This window comes from Molossus molossus, unplaced genomic scaffold, assembly GCF_014108415.1.
Source record: "Molossus molossus isolate mMolMol1 unplaced genomic scaffold, mMolMol1.p scaffold_m16_p_12, whole genome shotgun sequence".
NCBI classification, from domain to species: domain Eukaryota; kingdom Metazoa; phylum Chordata; class Mammalia; order Chiroptera; family Molossidae; genus Molossus; species Molossus molossus.
Genome location: NW_023425347.1, coordinates 10,253,816 through 10,278,336, shown reverse-complemented (window position 1 = coordinate 10,278,336; position 24,521 = coordinate 10,253,816). Strand labels below are relative to the sequence as shown.

The window sequence follows — 24,521 nt, the reverse complement described above, 5'->3', positions numbered from 1 at the left end:
TCTCCAAATAATGACAGTTTCACTTCCTCCTTTTCAATTTAGATCCCTTTTATTTTTTCTTCATGCCTAATTGCTGTGGCTAAGACTTCTAGTACTATGTTAAATAAGAGTGGCAAAAGTGGGCATCCCTGTCTTGTTCCTGTTCTTAAGGGAAATGCTTTTAGTTTTTGTCCATTGAGTATGATGTTGGCTATAGGTTCTTCATATATGACCTTTATTATGTTAAGGTATGATTCTTCTATTCCCACAATCTTGAGCGTTTTTATCATAAATGGGTGCAGGATTTTTGCTTTCTCAGTGTCTATTGATATGATCGAATGGTTTTTATCTTTCATTTTGTTTATGTGGTGTATCACATTTGTTGATTTGCGAATATTGTTATCAGCCTTGCATCCCTGGGGTGATCCCACTTGGTCATGGTGAATAATTTTTGTAATGTATTGCTGGCTTTAATTTTGTAATATTTTGTTGAGGATTTTGCCATGTTCATTAGAGATATTGGCCTGTGGTTTTCTTTGTTTGTAGTGTTTGTAGAGTTTATCTGGTTTTGGAATTAGAATTATGCTGGCCTCATAAAAGAAGTTTGGAAGTCTTCCTTCTTGAATTTTTTGGAATAGTTTAAGATGAATGGGTGTTAGTTCTTCTTTGAATGTTCAGTAAAACTCCCCCATGAAGCTGTCCAAGCCCGGGGTTTTGTTTGCTGGAAGAGTCTTGATTACATCTTCAATTTCCTTAGTTGTTATTGGTCTGTTCAAGTTTTCTATCTTTTCCCGATTCAGTTTTGGGAGACTCTATTTTTCTAGAAATGTGGTGATTTCCCCTAAATTGTCCAATCTGTTGATTTATAACTGTTCATAGTATTTTTTAACAATCCTTTGTATTTCTGTGGTGTCAGTTGTTACTTCTCTTTCATTTCTGATTTTGTTCATTTGGGTCCTGTTTTTCATTTTTTGTTCAGATAGAGTGGGAAGGAGAGAGAGAGAGAGAGAGAGAAACATCAACATGAAAGGAACACATCGAGTGGTGGCCACCTGCACAACCCAACCAGGGCCGGGGACAAACTGCAACTGAGGACCGAGGTACGTGCCCTTAGCAAGAACCGAACCCGGGTCTCTCTGGACCACAGGCCAAGGCTCTAACCGCTGAGCCAAACCAGCCAGGGCTCTCTTTGCTTCTTGATGAGGATTCTTTTTTTTACTCTCTCTGTCATTTATTTTTATTCTGATCTTTATTATTTTCTTCCTTCTACTTACTCTGGGCTTTTCTGATGTTCTTTTTCTAATTCTTCTAGTTTTAGGGTTAGATCGTTTATTAGAGATTTTTCTTGTTTCTTGAGGTAGGACTATAATGCTATGAACTACCCTCTCAGGACTACTTTCACTGCGTCCCATAGATTTGGGGTTCTTGTGTATTCCTTTTCATTTCCAAGGTGTTGATTTCTTCCTTGATTTCATTGGCAACCCATTTATTGTTTAATACCATGCTATTTAGCCTCCGTGTGTTTGAATGTTTTTGAGTGCTTTTATTGTAGTGGATTTCTAGTTTCATGCCATTGTCATCTGACAACATGCTTGATATTATTTCAGTCTTCTTGAACTTGTAGAGACTTATTTTGTGTCCCAATATGTAGTCTGTCTTTGAGAATTTCCTGTGTACACTTGAGAAGAATGTATATTCTGCTGTTTTGGGGTGAAATACTCTGTAAATGTCAGTTAAATTCAATCTTATCTAGTGTGTCATTTAAGGTCACTGTTTCTCATTGATTTTTTTGTCTGAAAGATCTATCCAGTGATGGTACTGGTGTGTTTAAGTCCCCTACCATGACTGTATTGCTGTTGATCTCTCCCTTAAAGTCCTCCAAGAGCTTTTTCATATATATTGGTTGTACTGTATTTGGTGCATATATGTTTACCAGGGTTACATCTTCTTGTTGGATCAATTCTTTTAGTATTATGTGGTGGTCTTCTTTGTCTCTTGTTATGCCCTTTGCTTTGGTCTATTTTGTCAGATATAAGTATTGCTACTCTTTCTTTTTTTTTTTTTTTTCATTTCCATTTCCATGGAAAATTTTTTCCCATCCCTTCACTTTCATTCTGCGTGAGTCTTTTGTCCTGGGGTGCGTATCTTGTAGATAGCATATATGTGCGTCATGTTTTCTTATTCATTCAGCTATCCTGTGGCGTTTGATTGAAGCATTTAATTTATTTACATTTAAGGTTATTATTGATAGGTACTTATTTGTTTGTTGCCATGTTTATCCTTTATGGCTGTGTACCTCTATTTCTTCTTCTTCTTACAACAGGCTCTTTAATATTTTTTGCATTGTAGGTTTGGTTGTGATAAAATCTTTTAGCCTTTTTTTGTGTCTGGGAAGTTCTTTATTTCACCTTCAATTTTGAGTAATATCCTTGCTGGATAAAGTAGTCTTGGTTTTAGATCGTTGCTTTTCATTACTTTAAATACTTCATGCCATTTCCTTCTGGCCTGTAGTGTTTCTGTTGAGAAATAAGCTGATAGCCTTATGGAAGCTCTTCTGTAGGTAACTGTTTCTCTCTTACTGCCCTTAAGATTCTCTCTGTGTGTTTAACCTTTACCATTTTAATTATTCTGTGTCTTGGTGTGGGTCTGTTTGGGTTAATCCTTTTTTTTAATCCTCACCCAAGGACATGTTGTGCATTTATCTTCAGATAGAACCAGAGGGAGAGAGGGGGGAAAAGAGAGAGACAGAAACATCAATGTGAGAGAGACTCATCGACTGGTTGCTACTCACTCAACCCCAACCAGGGCCAGGGACAAACTGAAACCGAGGTACGTGCCCTTAACGGGAACTGAACCCTGGTCTCTCTGGTCTGCGGACCAATGCTCTAACCACTGAGCAAACCAGTCAGGGCTCTTTGGATTAATCTTGAGTGGTACCCTCTGTGCTTCCTGAATTTGTATGAATTTTTCCTTCACCAGCTTAGGAAGTTTTCTGTCATTATTTCTTCAAACAGGTTCTCTATCCCTTTCTCACTTTCTTCTCCTTCTGGTACCCCTGGAATATGGATGTTGTTCCATTTTATGTTGTCCCAAAATTCCCTTAAACTGTCCTCATGCTTTTTAAGTATTTTTTCTTTTTGCCACTCTGATTGAGTGGTTCTTTCCATCTTGTCTTCTGATTCACTTGTTTGATTCTCTGCTTCATTGAGCCTGCTTTTAATTTCTTCCAGCATATTCTTGATGACAGATATAGTATTCTTTATTTCTGCCTGGTTAATGTTCATAATTTCTATGTCTTTTGTCATGCTGATGTAGTTTCCACTACCTCCTTATAGTTTCCATTGAGTTCTTTGTAGTTCTAAGTTCCTTGAGCATATTTATATCCATTACTCTGAACTCTATGTCTCATAACTTGCTTACCTCCATCTCATTTAGGTTTTTCCTGGTGATACCTCCTTTTATTTAATTTGGGTTTTTTTTCTGTGTCTCCCCATTTTAGTTGTCTCTTTGTGTTTGTATCTGTCGATCAGATATATGTGCTATGACTCCCAGTCTTTGGGGGTGGGCTTTTGTAGAAAATGTTCTGTGAGACCTAGTGGTGCAGTCTCCTAGTACTGCTGAGGTGTAAGCTCTAGGAGTGATTCTTTTGTTGGTTGTTTGGGCTCTTCTGTTGTAATTGGGTCTTGATTGTTATTGTCCTGTTTGTGGGTGGGCTCACCTCTCATGATGGCTAACTGTAAGGCTCACCCACCACGTATGTTGTTTCTTCAGTGCTCCATTAACAAAATATGTCCAATCAGCTATACTTCTCTTTTTTAAAAAAACTGATTGTACAGTATTTTAGCTGTAAATCCAGTCCGTGGCTGGAAGGAAGGGCACATAGTCTCATGTTATGCCACAGCCATTATGTAATTAAACCTCTCTTTTTGTTTGTTAAAACCTCAATATCTGCATACAGGGAAAATGGCTTTCTCTCTGTGCTCAGGGAGAGTAATTTTGACCTTATTTTGTTCTTTTCAAGTAGTCATAGTTTTGTTGACATAATTGCCCTCAGAAAGTTTAGCATGTTTTCTTTTTCTAAGCTAATGTATTATTATACTAGTAGTCTCAAAATAGTTTGAACATTTTATAGTATCAAAATTTTTCAGTGGCAGTCAGTAAACACTTTTTTCCTGATGAAACTACTTTGTAAATACTAACACAACTAGATTATTTTTCTGTCTAAAATATTTAAAAGTAACTTACCTCTACTTAATGTTTGATGCAGGAATAGAATGCTGATCATCAGTTATGTGTTCAAATATCTTATATGTCTAACAGAGCAAATGTTGAAATATAATATGCTGCCCAACTGATGTGACTCAATGGTTGATATTCAGCCTATACACCAAGAGGTCACGGGTTTGATTCCCAGTCAGACAGAGCCTGCTTGGGTTGCAGGCTCGATCCTCTGTAGGGGGCGTGCAAGAGGCAGCTGATCAGCGTTGATACTTCTCTCTCTCATCAATGTTTCTCTCTCTCCCTCTCCCTTCCTCTTTCTCTAAAAAAAAAAAAAAATCAGTAAAAACAGTTAAAAAAGAAATATAATTTGCTAATAACTGGTGATAGTGTAAATTATTTCTAGAACTACCTGATAAGAATTTGCTGTAATGATTGTTAATACTGAAGAAAAGAAATAAATGTGTAGCTAGTAAATGAAAGGTAAAAATAAAATCTGAAATTGCTTCTTTTTTTATATGTTTTGATTAATTTATTTTTTAGAGAGAGATAGAAACATCAACCGGCTGCTTCCTGCACATCCCCTACTGGGGATCGAGTCTGCAACCTGCAAATTGAGCTGGGACCTCTTAGTCCATGGGACAACACTTAGTCCTCTGAGCCACACTGACTGGGTTCATGTTAATGCTTTTATATGTCTGCAGAATGGCAGCTTCATATAAAAGTGAAAACCCCAAAGAAAATGTTAGACTTGGGCCGTTATATATCATTTAACAATGGGCAGTAAATTGAGGAGAAGTGAGTAGAAGGAAAGAAATTTGGTGTCTACTGGCAGGATATTGTAGAGAAATTGACTAGGAAATATAGGGGGGAATTAATAGAAGATAAGGGTTATTTTAGTATAATTTGTTTGTTCAGGCTCGTTTCTGCATAGACTCTCATCTCCAGTGATAAGAATGTTTTCTTCTTGCCCTGGCCAGGTGGCTTATTTGGTTGGAATGTCATCCTGTACACCAAAAGGTTGCAGGTTTCATTCCAGTGAGGGCACATACCTAGGTCTTAGGTTCGATCCCCAGTTGGGGCAAATACCAGGAGCAGCCAGTGGATGTTTCTCTCTTACATCAGTGTCTCTCTCTCTCTCTCTCTCTCTCTCTCTCTCTCTCTCTCTCTCTCTCTCTCATCTGTGTGCTATCACTTATGGGAGCTCACATATCTAAGAACAACTGATGCACTTTTTAGGCTGTTTCTAGAGGGTTAAAGGAGATAAAAGTAAAGTAATAAGTAAAGCTGTGCCTGGTGTTGCATCAATTAGCTATTGTTGTGAGAGGAGGGTTTGAGATTGATTAGGATATTACTTTGTAAATAGCCTTTAATTTAATGAATGAGTAGGTCTTGCCTACAGGAACTGTTGTCACAAAACCCAGGACCTGCACATTAAGCCTGTAGCCTCTGAACCGTGAAGGAGCTACCTGATTAGAAGAGCAGCATTTCCCAAAATGTAAAGGGTGTTATTGGGAGTGCACAGAGCTTCAGAATGAATTTAGGTGCCTAACTTTGCCTTCTCATATTTCAGGGCTCCCTTCACTGCAAATTTTTTTCATAACTCTTCTCAAGAGAATACTAGTATTTTCACATAACACATATGGTAAATGCTGGTCCACGTGTCAAATTGGATTTTCACCTGCTTTAGGCTATTGAAAGCACAGCTAGACATCTGGAAGGCCCTTCACGCATCTGCCAAATCATCTATTTTCTGCCAGCCATTGTTTCTAGGAAACGTACGTTTGCGAAAGAATTCAGTGAGGAGGGCTTCCTGACTGAGGATAGGGCTTCTCTTTCTGTGTCACTTTATTTTGGTAAATACAGTTTATTACAGTTGTGTGCTTTTTAATGCAAAGTGGACAATATTTAAAATCAGTAGGTTGTTAAAGAAAATGTAGCTCTTTTAACTTAGTCTGCCCTACATTAAAGTGATTGTTAAATACCTACTGTGAACGTGCTGTTTGTTGATTCTGGACAGGGCTTATTGAACCATGGAATTACAAACAATGCTGAGGCCCAATACCTTCTTGCTCTGAGCATATATGTATATTGAAAAGTCCGCCTTGGATTTAGGCCAAGTAATAAAAGTTTCATGAAATTCAAAATGAAACTGTATTGCAGATTTCTGATCCCTGAAGGTTTTTGTGCTACATTATAAATGATGGTGAGTAAAGCCCCTTGTATTTTACCAGTTAGCCCTGATGGCTACATTGTTATGGTCATTGCTCAAAGAGCAGCAGTTGCTGGGACCTTGGACCTAAGCAGTTAGAAGAATATCAAATTTCAAAAGAAAAAATGCAGTGAGATACAGTGAAGAGTTTTATTAGCAATGCAGTGAATTCCACTCTGTAAATACCTGATTCCTATCAATGAAATGATACTCAATTGCCTGTCTTTTCCATGTCTTCTAACCAAGGCATGCTCTTAAGTGTGCAAAAAGTGTCCCCACCTTTGAGAATCATCTATATCCCAACAGAGTTTCCAAAAGCTAGGCTGTCTGGTCAAGCAGGCAGTTTTAGCACAGGAGCTCTATGTAGTGACCACAGACGAAGGGACAGCCTGTGACCTGGTTCCTTCAGCTGCAGTGTGCCCTAAAGGTAGAGGTGTAGTGTGCCCACAGGTGACAATTTCTGTTGCCACTCCTATGGCAGAATGAGAGAACCATTTATATTAATTGTCAGAATTTATTTTAAGACTTCATTTTTTTTTTTTTTTTTGACCCTACCATGAATTTTTGTTGCTGTGGTTTTGGCAGTTAAGTGCAAAATGTTGTTCTGATATTATTTAATCAGTATTAATATGGGAAAGTAGTATGTTAAACACTAACAGCATTTATAAATGCAAATGTTTGCTCAATTTTCTTCAGCCATAAAGCCTTCAAGTTCTTTAAAATAAAATTAAATTTTAACACCCAAACACCTAGATGATTCACACAGATGTTTTGAAAATAAATTACGTAATGCATGGAAATATTTTGACCTACTTGGAAGAAAGTTGCAATAACAAGTTATTTGTATTATAAATGGCCAAGCAAACATTATTTTAAGACAATACAGCATTGAGATCAAAATAACCATTCGTTTATTATAGTGCCTAGCATTCCGTGCCTCATGCTGCTTACGACAACCCAAGAGAAAAAGAGGTTAATTGCATTTTTAAATTCATAGGATTTTAGACTTGACAAGACTTTAGAGATGCCTCTTCTCTATGAAAGACAAAATTAAAGCTCTTCAAAGGAGTAAAGGACTACCAGATTTTGTCAGTAAATCCAGGGATGTGATTAATGTATTTATTTGCATAAATTTACATATAGAGTTCAGAATCCTTTAACTGCAAGTTGGCAAAGTAAAGTTAGCTAATGGGCTCCCTTGCCCTAGATTCAATCCAATATCAGGGATTGAGGGAACCCAGACCCAATTTGTCTTTTGCTGTCCTTTCAATGCCACGATACTTAGGGTAAGCTTACCAAGATTTTGACCAAACTTTGCAACTGTGAACTCAGGGCCCTGTGGCCTTTTCTATTTACCTCCTGGTTTTTAGTTTTGTTTTTTTGTGAATGGGTGAGGTTACTATGTACCTGAAATATTTTCATGTGTATTTTTTTTTCTTCTGAATAACCCAGCAGATATGCTGCTGTTCACACGGTCAAGGAAGGGGAAGGGAGAATAGCTCTGCATTTTCTTGTAGTTATGTGAATTATCTTTAAAATAATGTTGATCACACGCTAGATAGCTTATCTGTGTCCCCTGGTCTATTTCCTGTGTTGTTCATTTATTCTTGCTGGTTACTAATGGCAAGAGGAAAGGATAAAACAAAAGGCATTTTATTTGGCTCCTTTTTAGTGGCACTAATATGAAATTTTAATGAAGAAATTTGAGTTTAATGAGCAAGAGGAATTTCCATTGTTTGTTCTTTGTTTTCTCCCATAAAGTGGGAAATCCAGAATTAATTGAGTGTCCTACCATAGTTACTCTCCATAAATTTTAGTTCATTTAAAGGTTATATTTTATATTGGCTAGTTCACACAATAATTTAAAAATAAAACTTAAAAGTTTTTTTTCTTAAATATGTTTTTATCGATTTTTTTTTTTTTTTTTTTTTATCCTCACCCAAGGATATTTTTCCATTTATCTTCAGATAGAATGGCAGGGTGGTTGCCTCCCACACAACCCCGAGCTGGGCCAGGGAGGAAGCGCAACCAAGGTACGTGCCCTTGACTGGAATTGAACCTGCGACTCATTGGTCTGTGGGCCAACGCTCTAACCACAGAGCCATACTGGCGAGGGCAAAAAAAGAAATTATATTCTTTAACCCAACTATAGACCCTTGTTCATAATGAAAGCTTGAACTTGCTTTTTTGATACTAGGTCAAGCTCATTTCTGGGAGGTGGGGGTGGGGGTGCAAGAAGTCAGAAAACTCCATCCCTGCACACAGTGATACTTTAAAGGAAATATAACCAATCCATAAGAAAAGGCTGTGTAGGTGTGAGAACAATTAATGCTTGAGTATGATCTTTGTTTTCTCCCTCACAAGAGTAGTTTGCAAGACTAAAATGAAGGATGTGTTCTCCTTTTAGTCCAGGAATGTGTGAGGAGAGGACTGTGGATCCTAGCTACAGCCACCAGCCCTCAGGTTCCAGCTTGCAGCATGCTGCACTAAATAGCCATGTCTAACCCAGATAAAAGAGCAGCCAGGATCTCAACACTGCTTGATCTGTGTGCCTTACTGCAAAAAAGCTGGACAACAGTTTTTACTTGGCCTTTACTTTTATAAATTGGTTTACACTTTTGCAACAAAATGTGCATGACTATGAAGATAGATCCTAGTGATAAGTAGAACTTTAATTTTGATGAATTATAGGTTAAAATTCTTACATAATTTTAAGCACCAAAATGGAATCCTAAATAGAAATGCTCCTGAACGTTTCCTCTAGGGCCTGAGGAGAGCAGCCACTACAGGATGCTTGTGCCTTTCTTTCCAAATTTTATTATTTTATTAGTTGTGTTTTTCTTTTAACAAGACTATTACTTTTGAAAAAATCCCCATAGAACCTTACCAAAAATCTTATATAAAATTGTTTTTTAGGTCCTAGGGTTCTGAATATACTTTTTCTTGTTTGTACATAATTTTCCTATGTATTATTTTAATAGGTATAGTCCATTAATTTACCATCATTTCTTGGACTATTTATTATTAGACATTTAGATTATGACTTGAATTCCACAAAGGGAGGCTGAGTCAGGGAATAGCCTGAGTTCTGAGAACTGGGACTTTCAGAAGTTCCTTACCGTGGGGCAAGAAATTCCTAGCATCACCTCCTCTGAGCCCTGGAAAGTTTTTCTCTTTCTCTCTTTGCCATTATGTTACACTCATCTATCAAAACTGCAAGTATGGATATACTCAGACATCTGTATTTTTTCATAACTACACCTAGCCAAACACAAAGAAAAATCACTCACTTTGGCAAATTGGTATATTACCATCCTGATGTTACCAACCTCAACTGGCTCTTCTCATCACTCGGCAAGTTCTGGAGTCTGCTCATACTCTCAGCTTCTGAAATGTTTGTTTTAAACCCCTCTTCTCAAACATCCAATTCTCCTCACTGTTTTTCTCATAATTTTGTTTTCTGATATATATATATCAGAAACTCTAACATAAAAGAACAAACTCAGTTGTCTTAGCTAATTCCACTTTCTTTTTATTTTTAATTTTTTGACGCATTTTTTAAAATAATTTTGTTTCCTATATTCTCTTGGGATACTATTTTGCCATTCTAAAATGTTAAGAAATAGTCTTAATTTATTAAACTCTACTTTTATTTCATTATTATTAGGCTATGTAAGCCATTAATTTTTATCTAAGTATGACTTTGACTGCATTCCAAAGATTTTATGTGTTATCACTCTCATTATTTTAAAAATATTTTCTTATTATGACGTAAACTTTTTCCTAGGCCCAATTAGTATTTGAATTATTTCCAAAACTTAAGTTTTTTTCATAATACATTTACTGCATTTTAGTCAGTAAGTATATACTGTTGTTGTCCTTGCTAAAGTTACTAATGACATCCTAACTGCTAAATTCACTGGGGCTCTTTTCAGCCTTTGTATTATCCTTTCTAGGACTTGTATAATCTTATCTACTCTGCCTGTAGTTTGCCTTCTTGTCTCCTATATTTCTTGCCTAACTTCTCTGCCTGATCTTAAATATTGATAGTATTTCTCCAGAGCTCTGCCCAAGGGTAGCTTCTCTTTTCATTTTATTGCTTTCCTTGGAACACATTCATCTATCCCCGCGATTTTGCCTCATTCTTCCTTGATTTTTAAATTTATTGCCAGTCTACAATTCCTCACCTGAGATTCAAAACCATATTTCCGGTAGCCCTCTGAACATACCTACTTTGTTGTCCTATTGTTGCCTAAAAATAACTGTCTAAAATAAACTTTTAGAGCCTATTGTGTTTATCTGCTAAAAAGTTCTTGAGCCTTTTCCTCTTTCCCATGACACTGCTTTAGTTTAATTTCCTATCATATATCTCACCTGGCTATTTGTATTTATCTAAGTATATTTCCTTCTCACACAACTGAATCTTTTCTGTTGCTGATTTTTCTTTGTTGTAGTATATTATTGATTTTATTATGTCACTACAAATTTAAATATTATTACGATGATTATTGTAATAATTTAGAAAGCATGAACTCCATTAATCAAAAGGAATTATTAACGTGCCCTTTTCTTTCCTTGTATTTTTTCTAAATCCATATTTTCCATAATTTAGATCATACTGAACATAAAGGTATATCCTTCATTTGAAAAAACTTAACATTAGAGGGTAAAATTTGATTCATATTTAACATCTTTCACTAAAATAAATTCCAGAAAGATCAAATAGTTAAACATAAAAGGTAAACCATGAAAGTTCTCAAGAATACATGGGTGAATGTTTCTGTGATCTCACAATACAGAAATCTTTTGTATCTATGATATGTAACCCAGAAGCTATAACATAAAAATTGATACACTTGACTACATGAAAACTGAATACTTCTACATGACTAATATAAACACACACACCCTAAACAAAGCCACATGACAAACCAGAATATTGCAACTCCTTGCAAAGGTCTAACTTCTTAAACACCTTCTTATTTAGGTCTTACAAATAAGTCAAAAGGACAAATTACTGTATTAAGAAAAAGTAAAGGAGCCCTGGCCAGTTGAATGCAAAAATGTCCTCAGGTGAGGATAAAAAAAAGGTAAAGGATACAAACAGAAATACAAATGGCTTCAAACTTGTGAAAAGGTGTTCAATAGCATTCCTAATAAGAAAAACGCAATTAAAAGTTAAACAAACCCTGCCCTGGCCGGTTTAGCTCAGCGGTTAGAGCGTCGGCCCTTGGACCATAGAGTCCCAACTTCATTTCCTACTAAGGGCACGAACCTCAGTTGCAGTTTGTCCCCAGCCCTGGTTGGAGTTGTGTGGGTGGCAACCACTCGATGTGTCTCTCTCACATTGATGTTTCTCTCTCTCTTCCTCCCGCTCTTTCTGAAGATAACATGTAAAAATATCCCAGGGTGAGGATAAAAAAAAAAAGTTAAACAAGCCCTGCTGGTGTGAATCAGTGGATTGAGTGTCATCCATGGACTGAGAAGTCGCAGTTTGATTCCCAGTTAGGGCACATGCCCGGGTTGTGGGCTCGGTCCCCTGTAGGGTGTATGCAGGAGGCAGCCAATTGATGATTCTCACATCAATGTTTCTCTCTAAAAAATCAATAAAAACATTTTAAAAATAATAATCAAAATAAAAGTTAAACGAGATGCCATTTTTTACCTATTAGATTAGCAGAGATCAGGAAGTTTGATAGCACATTGTATGGGCAAAGTTGTTGGGAAACAGCTTGTGTAAGCATAGATTGGTATCTCTACAGAGAATTTTGACAGTATTTTATGAAAACTATAAATATACATATCCTTTATGCTACCAATTCCATTTCTAAGAATTGATCCCATAAACACACTTGCAGGGATATTGATTACAGCATTGTTTGCAATAGCAAGATTGGAAACAACGTAAACATTAATAAAGCACTGGCTAAATGACTTATATAATTCATCCGTACAATGGAATACTATACAACCATTTATGAATCAGTTGCATTTTGTATTGATATGAAATAATAACTAAGATATACTTTAATTGAAAATTTTAACGTGCACAGTATGTTTAGAATGCTACAACTTGTGAAGTTAAAATGTGCACATAAAAGTTTTAATATATATTCAATATCTACAAAAGAAACTGCTAACTGATTGTATCTAGAGAGAAGAACTAAAGAACAGGAATGGGTTGTCTGAGGGACAGGAATGGGAGGGAGACAGCTGTTTCTCCTCACGCTATACCTTTGTCTTTTGAACCTGAGACTTTAATTTTTTTTTTTTTTTAATACCTAATTTTAAAGGCTACACAGTGTCATAATTTATGTACCATCCCTCCATTGTTGAACATTTAGGTTGTTTCTATTTTTAATACATATAAATATAAAATTCCTATATTCTGTATGTACCTCTACATATTTGAGATTATTTCTGTAGGATCACCAAAAGTAGAATTATCAGCTAAAAGATTATAATTCTTATTACCCATTATTACACTGTTTTCTCAAAATAAGTACCAGATCATACTCCTATCAACAGTATGTACATCCCCCTTGCTTTTTAAAACAATTCTACTAAATTGATGGACAGGAAAATTAAATTTGCATTTCTTTAATTATGACTGAGGCTAAACATTCATATATCCATCTATCCAAATTTAGTCACTTTTTTTTTTAATTTAGTCACTTGTTATGCTCACTTGTGAGTTATTGCTTCATGCCTCTTACCCATTTATTGACTCTGGTCCTAATGTCTTTCTACTAGATTTATATATGCTATTTATATGCTAAGAATATTAATCTGTTGCCATATTTGCTTCTAACTGGGTTAGATCTTTAAAGACAAGTAGATGTTAGCCAAGAAATCAAGCTGGGGGTCACTCCATGTATGGAAAGGAAGGCCTGAAGGACAGAGAACTGAGAGAGCTGCAAGTCTTCCCATATGGCTGGAGTCGGTGGCTCGTGTGGAAGTGCTGCCTGATGGAGTGGGGTTGATAAACAGGAGCACACTGTCCATGCTAATGCAGTGGGCCTTATCCTGAACTTAATGATTGGGTAATTTTAAAAAGGGAAGATGTAATAGATTTTATTTACAGCTGCCCCAAAACTGAGAAGCTTTGTCTCTAAAGTGGGTTTTCTGATACTAACTTCACCTCCTCACTACACAACCCTTCTCACTGGTCACTGTCCTCCTTTTGAAAGCAATTAAACTTGATTATTTTACTTACTCTTACTGCTTATATCAATAGCTCTTCTCATAAAGCATTCAGCCACTTGTCTTTTCTTAAGACATGCTTGGCTCTTGAACTATTTGTAGAAACACTTGAAGCAGTGTTTAGAAATAAGATGATCTTTTTAAGCTTTGTGATACCAAAGACAATTTTTTAATGCCTTTTAAAATGTCTAATAACTTGACCTTCACCAAGTACTTATCAAAGATTGGAGAGTTAAAGTTTATCGACTTCTGGAGGAGACATAGCTTGAAGTTGAAAAATCACAGCCTCTCTGGTCAGCTGGGTTCAGAACCTAGCTCCACCATTTACTGAACATATGATCTTGACCTATTTTAGATATCTCTGGATGATAGTTTGTGAGGATTAAATGAGATATGTATATCCAGTACTTAGCACGATACCCTGTGCATGCTACTTGTGCTATAAATCATACATATTATTTAGTTATCCCTTTGGACCCTCAAAACAGCACTACAAATGACTGTAGAAAGCAGTCCTTTTCTTTATGGATTTTGAAAATAGAAATCTGAGGATATCCTTATCCATATTTCATTCAATATTATCTGCTTGAAGTGTTTTTTGTTTTAATGTTTTTTATTGATTTTTTCAGATAGAGAGGAAGGGGGAGAGAGAGGGAAACATCAATCACCTGCCTCCTGCATGCCCCCCACTGGGGATTGAGCCTGCAACCCGGGGCATGTGCCCTGACTGAGAATTGAACCAGGACCTCTCAGTCCATGGGACCATGCCCAGTCCACTGAGCCACACTGGCCAGGCTGAAGTTCTTTCTTTGTTCTTTCTCAAAGTACGTTTTCTCTCACCCTGGAGTTCATGTAACTGAAATGCAGATTCAGCAGCCTGCCACAAGGAAAGTCAAAATTGTGAGACAGGTGCTAGTACAAAAGGAAAGATGTTTATTCAAGTGCAGCAACCTGGGAGAATGGTGGACTCCTGTCTCAAAGACTATCTCCCCTTCCTGCTCAAGTCCTTGTCCTTATAGGGATAGGGAGGAGAGGACATTTTTTCTATCCATTCATCTTTCTAGCTTTTGGTGTTCTAAGACCCTGTCCATTCATCTCTCTAGCATTTGGCATGCTCAGTGTAAGAACCTCCCCGTGTACCATCTTGGCCAATGGGCGAAACTCCCTGGCACACCCTGACTGTCAGTGTGTCTGGCCCATGGGCCGCATAAGGCCCACAAAATCGATACCAGCTAACATCACACTCCTCACCAAACTAGCCTAACCAAATATAGCAGGATAATTTTTAAGTTGATCATTTTGTATGGCCCACAAATAATGTTATAAATATTCAAATGACCCTTGGCAGAAAAAAAAGATTCTATATCCCTGGTCTAAGGTAACATTAGAGTTTTTGTTTTGTTTTTAATAAATATTTATTTATTTATTTATTTATTTATTTATTTATTTATTTATTTTTAAATCCTTACCTGAGGATATTTTTCCTTTTATCTTCAGATAGAGTAGGAAGGAGGGGACAAAAGTATTAAGAGAGAGAGAGAGAGAGAAACATTGATTGGTTGCCTCCTGCGCAACCCTGACCAGGGCAGGGGACCTAACTGCAACGGAAGTACATGCCCTTGACCAGAATTGAACCCGTGACTCTTTGTTCCTAGGGCCACGCTCTAACTGCTGAGCCAAACCAACCAAGGTAACATTCAGGGTTTTATAAGTCAATATATTGGGATTATCCTCTAGTTGTTAAATCTCAATGAGTCTTCTCAATTTTTTATAATCACTTCTGGGACATTTTCTTCCATTATAACCTTAATTACCTACTTGTTTCAGTTCACATTTATTATTCATAGGTTATATACCTTTGTTCTAAAAGTTAGTTGATTTTTTAATGTATATCTCATCAACTCATTTAATTTTTCTGTGTTTTAAATTTGATTTTCTAGTTTGTACTCTATTCTACTTTCTATAAAACTGTTAATTTTTACTTCCTTCACCTAGGTACATGATTATTCTCTAGGATTGCAATCTTTGTTTTGTGTTTTCTTTTATTTCTCCTCTTTTGCTTTCCTTAAGTGAGCAATATAATGCACTCCTATACTATTTACTTTATAATTTTCTTTAAAAGTCAACCTGTTGAATGATAATTTACATACAATAAAATGCATTAATTTTAAGTGTACAGTGTTTAATGTTCTGACAAATATGTAGGCCTGTGAAAACACCACCCCAATCAAGATAAGAACTATTGCCTTGGCCAGGTGATTTAGGTGGTAAGAGCATCATCCCTTACACCAAAAAGTTACAGGTTTGATTCCCAGTCAGGACACATACCTAGGTTATGGGTTTGATCCCCAATTAAGGCACATATAGGAGACAACCAATTAATGTTTCTCTCACACAGTGTTTCTCTCTCTCTCTCTCTCTCTCTCTCTCTCTCTCTCTCCCCCTCCCCCCCCTCTCTCCCCTTCCTCTTCTCTCCCTCCTCCTTCTCCCTCCCTCTCTCCCTCAAATCAATAAGCATATCCTCCAGTGAGAATTTTTAAAATAAAAGATAAGAACTGCTATACTATCTCAAAAGAAAGTCTTCTTAGACCCTTCGTGTCCACATTGAATGGCTTCTGTTTCCTCTTTCATCTCTTAATATATAGATTTCATCTCCCACTGATCCCTGTGGCCAATAACCTTGTTTATCACCACTGTACTCCCATCTCCTTGTGTAGTGCTTACTTAATAGGCATTCAATACCTATTTCCCCATTGAATTCTCTTTTCTTTTTATTTTCATCCTCACCCGAGGACATTTTTCTATTTTTTGTTCAGACAGAGTGGGAGAGAGAGAGAAGAAGAGAGAGAGAGAGAGAAACATCAACGCAAAAGGGACACATAGAGTGGCTGTCACCCACACAGCCTACCAGGGCCGGGGACAAACTGCAACCGAGGTACGTGCCCTTAGCGGGAACCGAACCAGGGTCTCTCTGGACCACAGGCCAACACTCTAACCGCTGAGCCAAACCGGCCAGGGCCCCATTGAATCTCATAGCAAATTTTGTAATTGTTACCTTTCAAAAGTTATTTTAGTCTTTGTGCTACAAACCCTTTTCATTCTTTCTTTTTTAGTTTCTTTATTGTGTTTTTCTTATTCATTATTGGTATTTTTCTTGAATGTCTTTTTGGTGCTGCCTGTGACATTTTAATAACTTCATTTATTCAGTAAATATTTATTGAGCACCATCCCTGAACCAGGCACCTTAGATCCAGTGGTAAACAAGAAAGATAGAAGTTCCACCTGGCTGCCTGGCCGGTGTGGCTTAGTGGATTGAACATCATCTCATGGACAGAGGTCCCGGTTCGATGTCTGGTCAGGTCACATGCCCGAATTGCAGGCTCTATCCCCAGTAGGGGCGGTGGGGGAAGCAGCTGATCAATGTTTCTCACATCAGTGTTTCTCTTTCTCTCTCCCTTCCTTTCTAAAAAATCAATAAAAACATTTTTTTAAAAAGAAAGATAAACCCTGGCCAGTTTGGCTCAGCGGTTAGAGCATCGGCCTGCGGTCCGGAGAGACCCGGGTTCGGTTTCCGCTAAGGGCACGTACTTCGGTTGCAGTTTGTCCCCGGCCCTGGTTGGGTCGTGCGGGTGGCAGCTACTCGATGTGTCCCTTCACGTCGATGTTTCTCTCTCTCCCTCCCACTCTATCTGTACAAAAAATGGAAAAATATCCTCGGGTGAGGATAAAAAAAAAAAAAGAAAGCTAAAAGGTCCTACTGTGTGGGGTTTACATTCTAGCAGGAACTCTCATAAGAAGGAAGATTTCTGCTCTCTTCCTCACTGTTATCTACACAGTATACTTTTGACCTTCCGATCATCCTTGAGCTTTCTCTCTGTTGGTGTTAGTATCCATTTCATTATACACCACACACATACTATAATCCCAGGGCTGTTGCATGAGAGATAAGAGCCTGAACCAAGATATGACTGAGGATTTGGAGAAGTGGAAGGTGATTCAGAAGGGATGTAGAAGGTTGAATCAGTAAGATTTTGCGATTGAATGAATATAAGTATATAAAGACAAGAAAGGAATTTAGGATGAATCCCCACTGACTTGGACAGTAGTTGTTTGAAGATACTCCTACCTAGGAGAGGAGAACGCTGGCCACTGGGGGCAAGGGAGAAGGAAGATAGTGATATTAGTTTTTATAGTGTTCGGTGGGAGCATCTGTAGTGGTTATAGTGGGTGCCTTTTGTTGACAAGTCCAAAAGGCAGTTGGGTCATATGTATGTGGAAGTCAAAAAGGAGGCATGGGTGTGCAAAAGATTTGGTATCCAGTGACTGCATCTGTGCCCAACTATCATATACTATATGTCACTGGATACCAAATCTTTTGCACACATATGATAGTTGGGCACAGATGCAATTACTGGAGGAGATTTTATTAAAAAGAAAAGAGGTTCATTACAGAGCCTTAGAGAATACGATGTGTAAGAGTCAGCAGAATAAAATTAGCCCACAAAGAAGATTAGGAAGAAAGCTTATTAGAGCTAAAGAATGAAGAGAGACCAACTCTCCATTCAATGAAGCAAATATAGATACCTCAGTAAAAAACTGCAAACACTGTCATGTAACTCATTATAAAAAATATTGACTTTCAAAGGTATTTGCATTAAAAATTATGATAAATTACCTAAAATTGTTGGCTTATATATGCACTGAGTGCCCTCTAAGACATTAAGGCTTGTTGAATCTTGAGAGTTGACCTCAAGAAGTGAGCAGACAACAGCATCATGGAGAAATACAGTATCCTTGCATTAGGTAGCAGAGCCCCAAAGATGTGTAAAGGTGAACATATGATCCAGAATCAACAGTAGGATCCAAGAACACATTGGTAGTGTCATCTCAGCCCCGTGGAATCTAGAGGCATAGCAGAATTAAGCAGCAGCTTCTTCATGGCAGTGAAGGAAGCACTGTCTTCAGGAGCAAGGCACATGTGAGTTAAGGCAAGTAGACAGAGGACATCTCCTTTCAAGCAATTGAAGGAGTTTGCCCCAAAAGAGACCAGTAGAAAGGATTGAGTTGTTTTGTTGCTAGGATACTTGACTAGCTAGGATACTTGGGGTTGGTAAGGAGGGAAAAGCACAGATGTTTTTACGGAATAGATAAACAGAGAAACCAGGGTTGGGGTGGTGATGAAGGATGACAGAAACGAGGGGTATGACATCAACTGGTTTTCAGGTCGCACATTTTGGATGCAAAAGCCAATGTGAGCTTCCACGTGCTGGAGAGGCTGTGATTATCATCACCTGCATTTAGCTGACAGTGGTTCTGGGAGAAAGTGAAGTAGGACCTCAGATACTGCAGAGCTTTCATTACCACCTGCTGTGTTGCTTTGCGGCTGGAAAATTGGAATGGTGAAAGAATCTCATAGAGGAGTTTGATCCTTGCAATGTTGAAAATATAGCCAGGAGAAGAACCTGTGAACACTTGGAGGTCTGATGGCAGACGGACATGCAAGGGCTGGAGTGGAGAAGAAAAGCCAAATGGGAATCTGCACAAAAAAGTACTAAGAAACTGCAAAGCTCAGCAGGATAGAGAGAGAGCAATGATTTGTGTGGCAAGCATAGCCTTGCTGTGTCTATGGATGTCGTCTGCTTTCTCATAGTTGGTAGTTATTGCTGTTCTGTTACCTTTATGGGTTCATTTTTCATGCCTTATTTCAAACAGCATCTGACTCATATTAAGACCACCCTAATGCAAGGCACTTTAGCAGCTGACTACCATTTTATTGCAGCATCTGCACATTTTTCTTTGAAATGTTCTTCCTTGGTGATATAGTCAAGAGGCTGATAGCCAAAATGTGTTCAAGGATGGATGGTTTACTTTAGTAGTGGTGAAAAAATTGCAAATGATAAAAAAAAATCTGGACAGGGGCAAGATTGAAATAATTGGTGGTTAGTCCTCTCCTACAAAATTTGAAAATTTAGCCAGAGTTGTGACAAACTTTCACAAAATTATGATCATTTAAAATAAGAATTCATACAACTGAAAGGTTGTTCATGCAGTGATGGTTAGTTTTATCATTATGAGCCAATGCATTGTCTACTCTTAGGGCAAAGGAAACACCTTAGGTTTTAGATGCTGGAGAAGGAAGAAGAGCAAGAAAGAGAGGAGTCAACTATTGCATCATTCCTGTCAAAGGGGCATCCAAAATTTGAACAACTTTTGATTGCTGTACACATATTTAATTTGAAGATCTAGATTAATTTCTTTAGGTTCAGGCTTTGGAGATTTGGGGAGACAATAAGATCACACAGCAAAATATTTAGAACACTGGACCTTATATCAATTGATATAAATTGTTGAGCATCGTAAGCTATTTTTTTTTAGACCCATATCACAGTGTGCTTTTTTTTCATATGAATGAGGCCAAATATATTTTCATGTTTATAAGCCTTTGATGGTCATTTTCTGAGAATTTTCAATTTATATATTCTTTGCTCACCTTTCTATTTGGTTATTGATAGTTTTATAAATTCTTAGAGCTCTTTAAATGTTAAGAGGATTACACATTTGTGATCTGGTTTTCAAAAAGATATTTTTTCCTACTTTTGTTTATTGTTTGTTTATAATGTGGGTGTATTTTGTGTGTGTTTGTAATGTGGGTATGTTTTGTTTTTTTTGTTTTTTCAAATACAGTTGACATTCAATATTATATTACTTTCAGGTATACAGCATAATGGTTAGACATTTATATAGCTTACAAGTTGGTCCCCTAAGGGAATATTGCCCACCTGGCACCATACATAGTTGTTACAATATTATTAACTATGTTCCCTATGCTATACTTTACATTCCCATGACTATTTTGTAACTACCAACCTGTACTTCTTAATCCCTTCATGCCCCCCCCTCCTCTAAAGCCCCTCCCATCTGGCAGCCATCAGTCTATTCTCTGTATGAGTTTGTTTTGATTGTTCACTTATTTTGTTTTTTAGATTCCACATGTAAGTGAAATTATATGGTATTTGTCTTTCTCTGTCCAATTTATTTCACTTAGCATAATACCCTCTAGGTCTGTCTTTGTTGTTGCAAATGGTAAGATTTCATGCTGTTTTAAGGCTGAGTAATAGTCCATTATATATATGTACCACACCTTTAAATCATCTATTGATAGACACTTAGGTTGCTTCCATATCTTGGCTATTATATATGAAATGTCCTTCTCTGTCTCTTACTATACTTTCATTTTAAAGTCTGTTTAGTCTGATACAAGTATTGCTACCCCTGTATTTTTTGTTTTCATTTGCATGAAATATCTTTTTCCAGCCTTTTACTTTCAGTCTGTGTGTGTGTCTCGAATCTGAAATGGGTCTCTTGCAGTCATCATCATATATATGGGTCTTGTTTTTTTTCCATCCAGCCACCTTATTTTTTTTTATTGGAGTATTTAACCCATTTGCATTTAAAGTAATTATCTATAGGTATGTACTTATTGCCATTTTGTTCGTATTTTTGGTGTTTTTCTTCTTCTTCTTCTTAAAGATGTCCCTTTAGCATTTCTTGTAATACTGGTTTGGTGGTGATGAACTCTTTCTTTAGCTATTATCTAATTTCTTCAAACTTTGGAAGAACTTGGGTCTTTATATTGTAAGCCATACTGCCTTTTTTCTAGCTATTCTTGGCCAGTCACTAGCTTTTAGAAAAATGAATTTAGTAATGATGACAATTGCCCATTTTATTTTTCCAAACAGCTCATGCAGCATCCTGAATGAAGAATTAAAACAAATGATAGTTTCCTGAGGTTAATTTGTTATAAAGTTGATCTGCATATTAAATAAAATATTAGATTTAGATTATTTTATCCCCTCTCTGCTCCCATCACCACCAAGAAAGAAACTGTTTTGGAGGAGGGATGTGGGGGTGTGATGAAGAATGATATTGTGTCATGTAAATAACCATTATTCTGTACAAGAAGGTACACTAGAAATTACTTTTAGCTTACCTGCCTACTATCTAAAATCTTGTTAGATTAGCAGTTATGTGTGAAGAAAATTTATGTAATACAAGTCTATTAGTAAAGTTTTCCCATATGCCTTTATAAGTGAATGAGCCCATTATAAAGTGTCTGCCAATAGAAAGATCCCATTTCCAGTCATTGTCCCCCTATGAGAAAAAGAAATCTCTTCTGCAAATACTCCAGTTGGTTCACATAGGATTAAGATGAAAGTTTTGGCAGTGGCTTACACCTTAAAAATGCAAGTTCCTAAACTGTCTTTCTTCTTTATGGTTCTTAATGTTACAAGATGTCAGTTTACTGTTGCTTTTAAATGCAAATAAACCGAGCCCTGGCCAGTTTGGCTCAGCGGTTGGAGCGTCCACCTGCGGTCCAGAGAGACCCGGGTTCGGTTCCCGCTAAGGGCACATACCTTGGTTGCAGTTTGTCCCCAGCCCTGGTTGGTCGTGCGGGTGGCAGCCACTCGATGTGTCCCTTCACATCAATGTTTCTCTCTTTCTTCCTCTCTCTCCCTCCCGCTCTATCTGAACAAAAAATGGAAAAATGTCCTCGGGTGAGGATAAAAATAATAATAATAAATAAGTAAATAAATAAATGCAAATAAACCGATATTTGAATTTTTAATTAAGAGTTTATTTTCACTTTAGAAAAGTTTATCTAAAACAAACTAGTCCTCTTTAAAATAAAGTTCCCTAGCCCTGGCTGGTTTGGCTCAGCAGTTAGAGCGTCAGCCCGCTGACTTCGGTTCCCGCTAAGGGCATGTACCTCAGTTGCAGTTTGTCCCCGGCCCCAGTTGGGATTGCTAGGGTGGCAACCACTCGATGTGTCTCTCTCACATTGATGTTTCTCTCTCTCTCTCTCTTCCTCCCTTTGTCCCTCCCGCTCTATCTGAAGATAAATGAAAAAAAAAAAAAAAAATGTCCTCAGGTGAGGATTAAAAAAAATAAGATAAAATTAAATAAGGTTTGCCAGTAAATTGTGTCCATCTCAACATCCACCCTCCCCAGCTCCCAAGGAAAGTATATTCCCCTTCTCTCATTTCTTTGCCTCTATTTCCATTCTTCAGTTCCTAAATGTTACTAATAGTTTGGCATGGATTCTTTAGCTGGTGATCAAAGTTAAGAGGAGAGCAATCTGAGATTATACATAAGCTAGAGAAAGTTGTGTCTGATATGTTTGTTTGACTCGGGGTGCTTCTCCTTAGTGCCTTGTCTTTAAGGTGGGCCTGGGGGTCAAGACTATGACCCTCTGAGTGTGGGAGAATATCCAGTTAAGGACTCTTGAATCATGTATAATGACTAATTATCCAGACCAACTACCCTCTGTGTACATACTAGCATGACAGTGACACAAGGAGAGACAGATACTAATTGCAACAATGAATAGCAAGAAGAAGAGGAACAGTTTTTATTTATTGAGTCTTTTTTGTTTGTTTTTGTATCTGGTTCTGTGCCAGATTGCAGACAGTCATTACAAAGCTTAACCACCACCCCCTTCCAGCAGCCCTGGGAGGTAGACAGCACTGCCTGTCTGACAGGAGACATGGGTTATGTTAAGAACTTTGCCCAAGTTCACACAAACAGTAGGAGCTAAAGAAAGAACTCAAACCCAAGCCTATCTGATTTGAAAGTCTTGTTCTTGAACTGCTGTCCTGTATTGTATGTCATTTATATGGGGGGAGCGGAGTGTTATGTATGTGTACGTATGTGCATATGTGTGTAATCTCCACTCTGGACTGAGATAGGATTCTGATGTGGATCCTAACATGTTAAGTTACACAAGAGGGAAAAACAGCCACAATATGGGACAAGATTGGAGAGCTGCCAAGTCTGGCTTAGATCACTGTCTCTGTGCATATGTGGTGCACTATTCCCCTCTTAGTTCTTGCTTTTTCTCTGTATGTTGAAGGTTCAGTTATCCATGTAAATGGAGGGTAGCCAGATGTGAATAACTCTATAAAGAACCACTAATCTAAGGAGCATTTCCATGGCAGTTTGCTATTTATATGTGACTTATTTGGGGTAGATTCGTATCCCTTAATATGTTTGCTTAGTCATCCCAGAATTGTAATGGCTGGGCCTGTCCTAAGAGCCAGTATTGTCCATAGGAGAATATCAGACACTTAATTCCTAAGCAAAAACTTTTAAATTCATTTAAAAGCATATCTTGATCCCTGGCTGGTTTGGTTCAGCAGTTAGAGCATCAGCCCGCAGACCAATGATTCTCGGGTTCGATTCCAGTTAAGGGCACGTACCTCCATTGCAGTTCATCCCTGGCCCTGGCCGGATTGTGCAGGAGGCAACCAGTTGATGTGACTCTTATCACATCATTGTTTCTCTCAGTCTCTCTCTCTCTCCCTCCCTCCTACACTATCTAATGATATAGAAAAATATCCTCTGGTGAGGAATAAAAAATAAATAAAAGCATGGCTTGAGAGATACTGACATTTTTTCTTTTTTTCTCCCTGAATTTATTTAGAACTTATGCTATCAGGAGGATAAGAGATGCCTTCAGAGAAAATAAGAGTGCAAAAGATCCTGTAGAAATTCAGACTCTAGTGAGCAAAGCCAAAAGAGACCTGGGAATGATTCGCCGACAGGTAAGATAGTTCAGTGATGTACTATTTTTCATTAAGAGCTCAAAGCTTTGACACATCCCCTTGATTGGACATCACTGCTTTTGGTGGTTATAATTTACACAGAATCATGAGACTCTGTTTCTCTTACTTATATAGACATAGAAAGATGACCTATTATATTCTTGAATTCAAGGAGAACATAAAGGAAAAGATCAGCTTTCCAGAATTTCCAGGGAATGCATCGTTGGGGAGACTGAGGTTTCACATTTAACTAAAGGTTGATGCTTTAAGCATGAGAAACTTCAAAAAAAAATATATTGTTTCTTTGT

General features: G+C 37.5%; 1 protein-coding gene across 21 annotated transcripts in view; it reads left to right on the top strand.

Moving 5' to 3' along the window:
* Positions 1 to 24,521, top strand: part of LYRM4 (LYR motif containing 4) — a 163,319-nt gene that overhangs the window by 24,866 nt on the left and 113,932 nt on the right. For 19 of the 21 annotated variants that reach the window (XR_004958969.1, XR_004958968.1, XR_004958970.1 and 16 more), the window contains exon 2: positions 24,093 to 24,213. Coding sequence is in view for 9 of the 21 variants with exons in the window: in XM_036256966.1 (XP_036112859.1) it covers positions 24,093 to 24,213 (121 nt within the window). In the remaining 12 variants the exon portion in view is untranslated. Of the gene's footprint in view, positions 1 to 24,092; positions 24,214 to 24,521 lie in introns of those variants that run through there. The other 2 variants (XR_004958976.1, XR_004958975.1) reach the window with 1 other exon arrangement.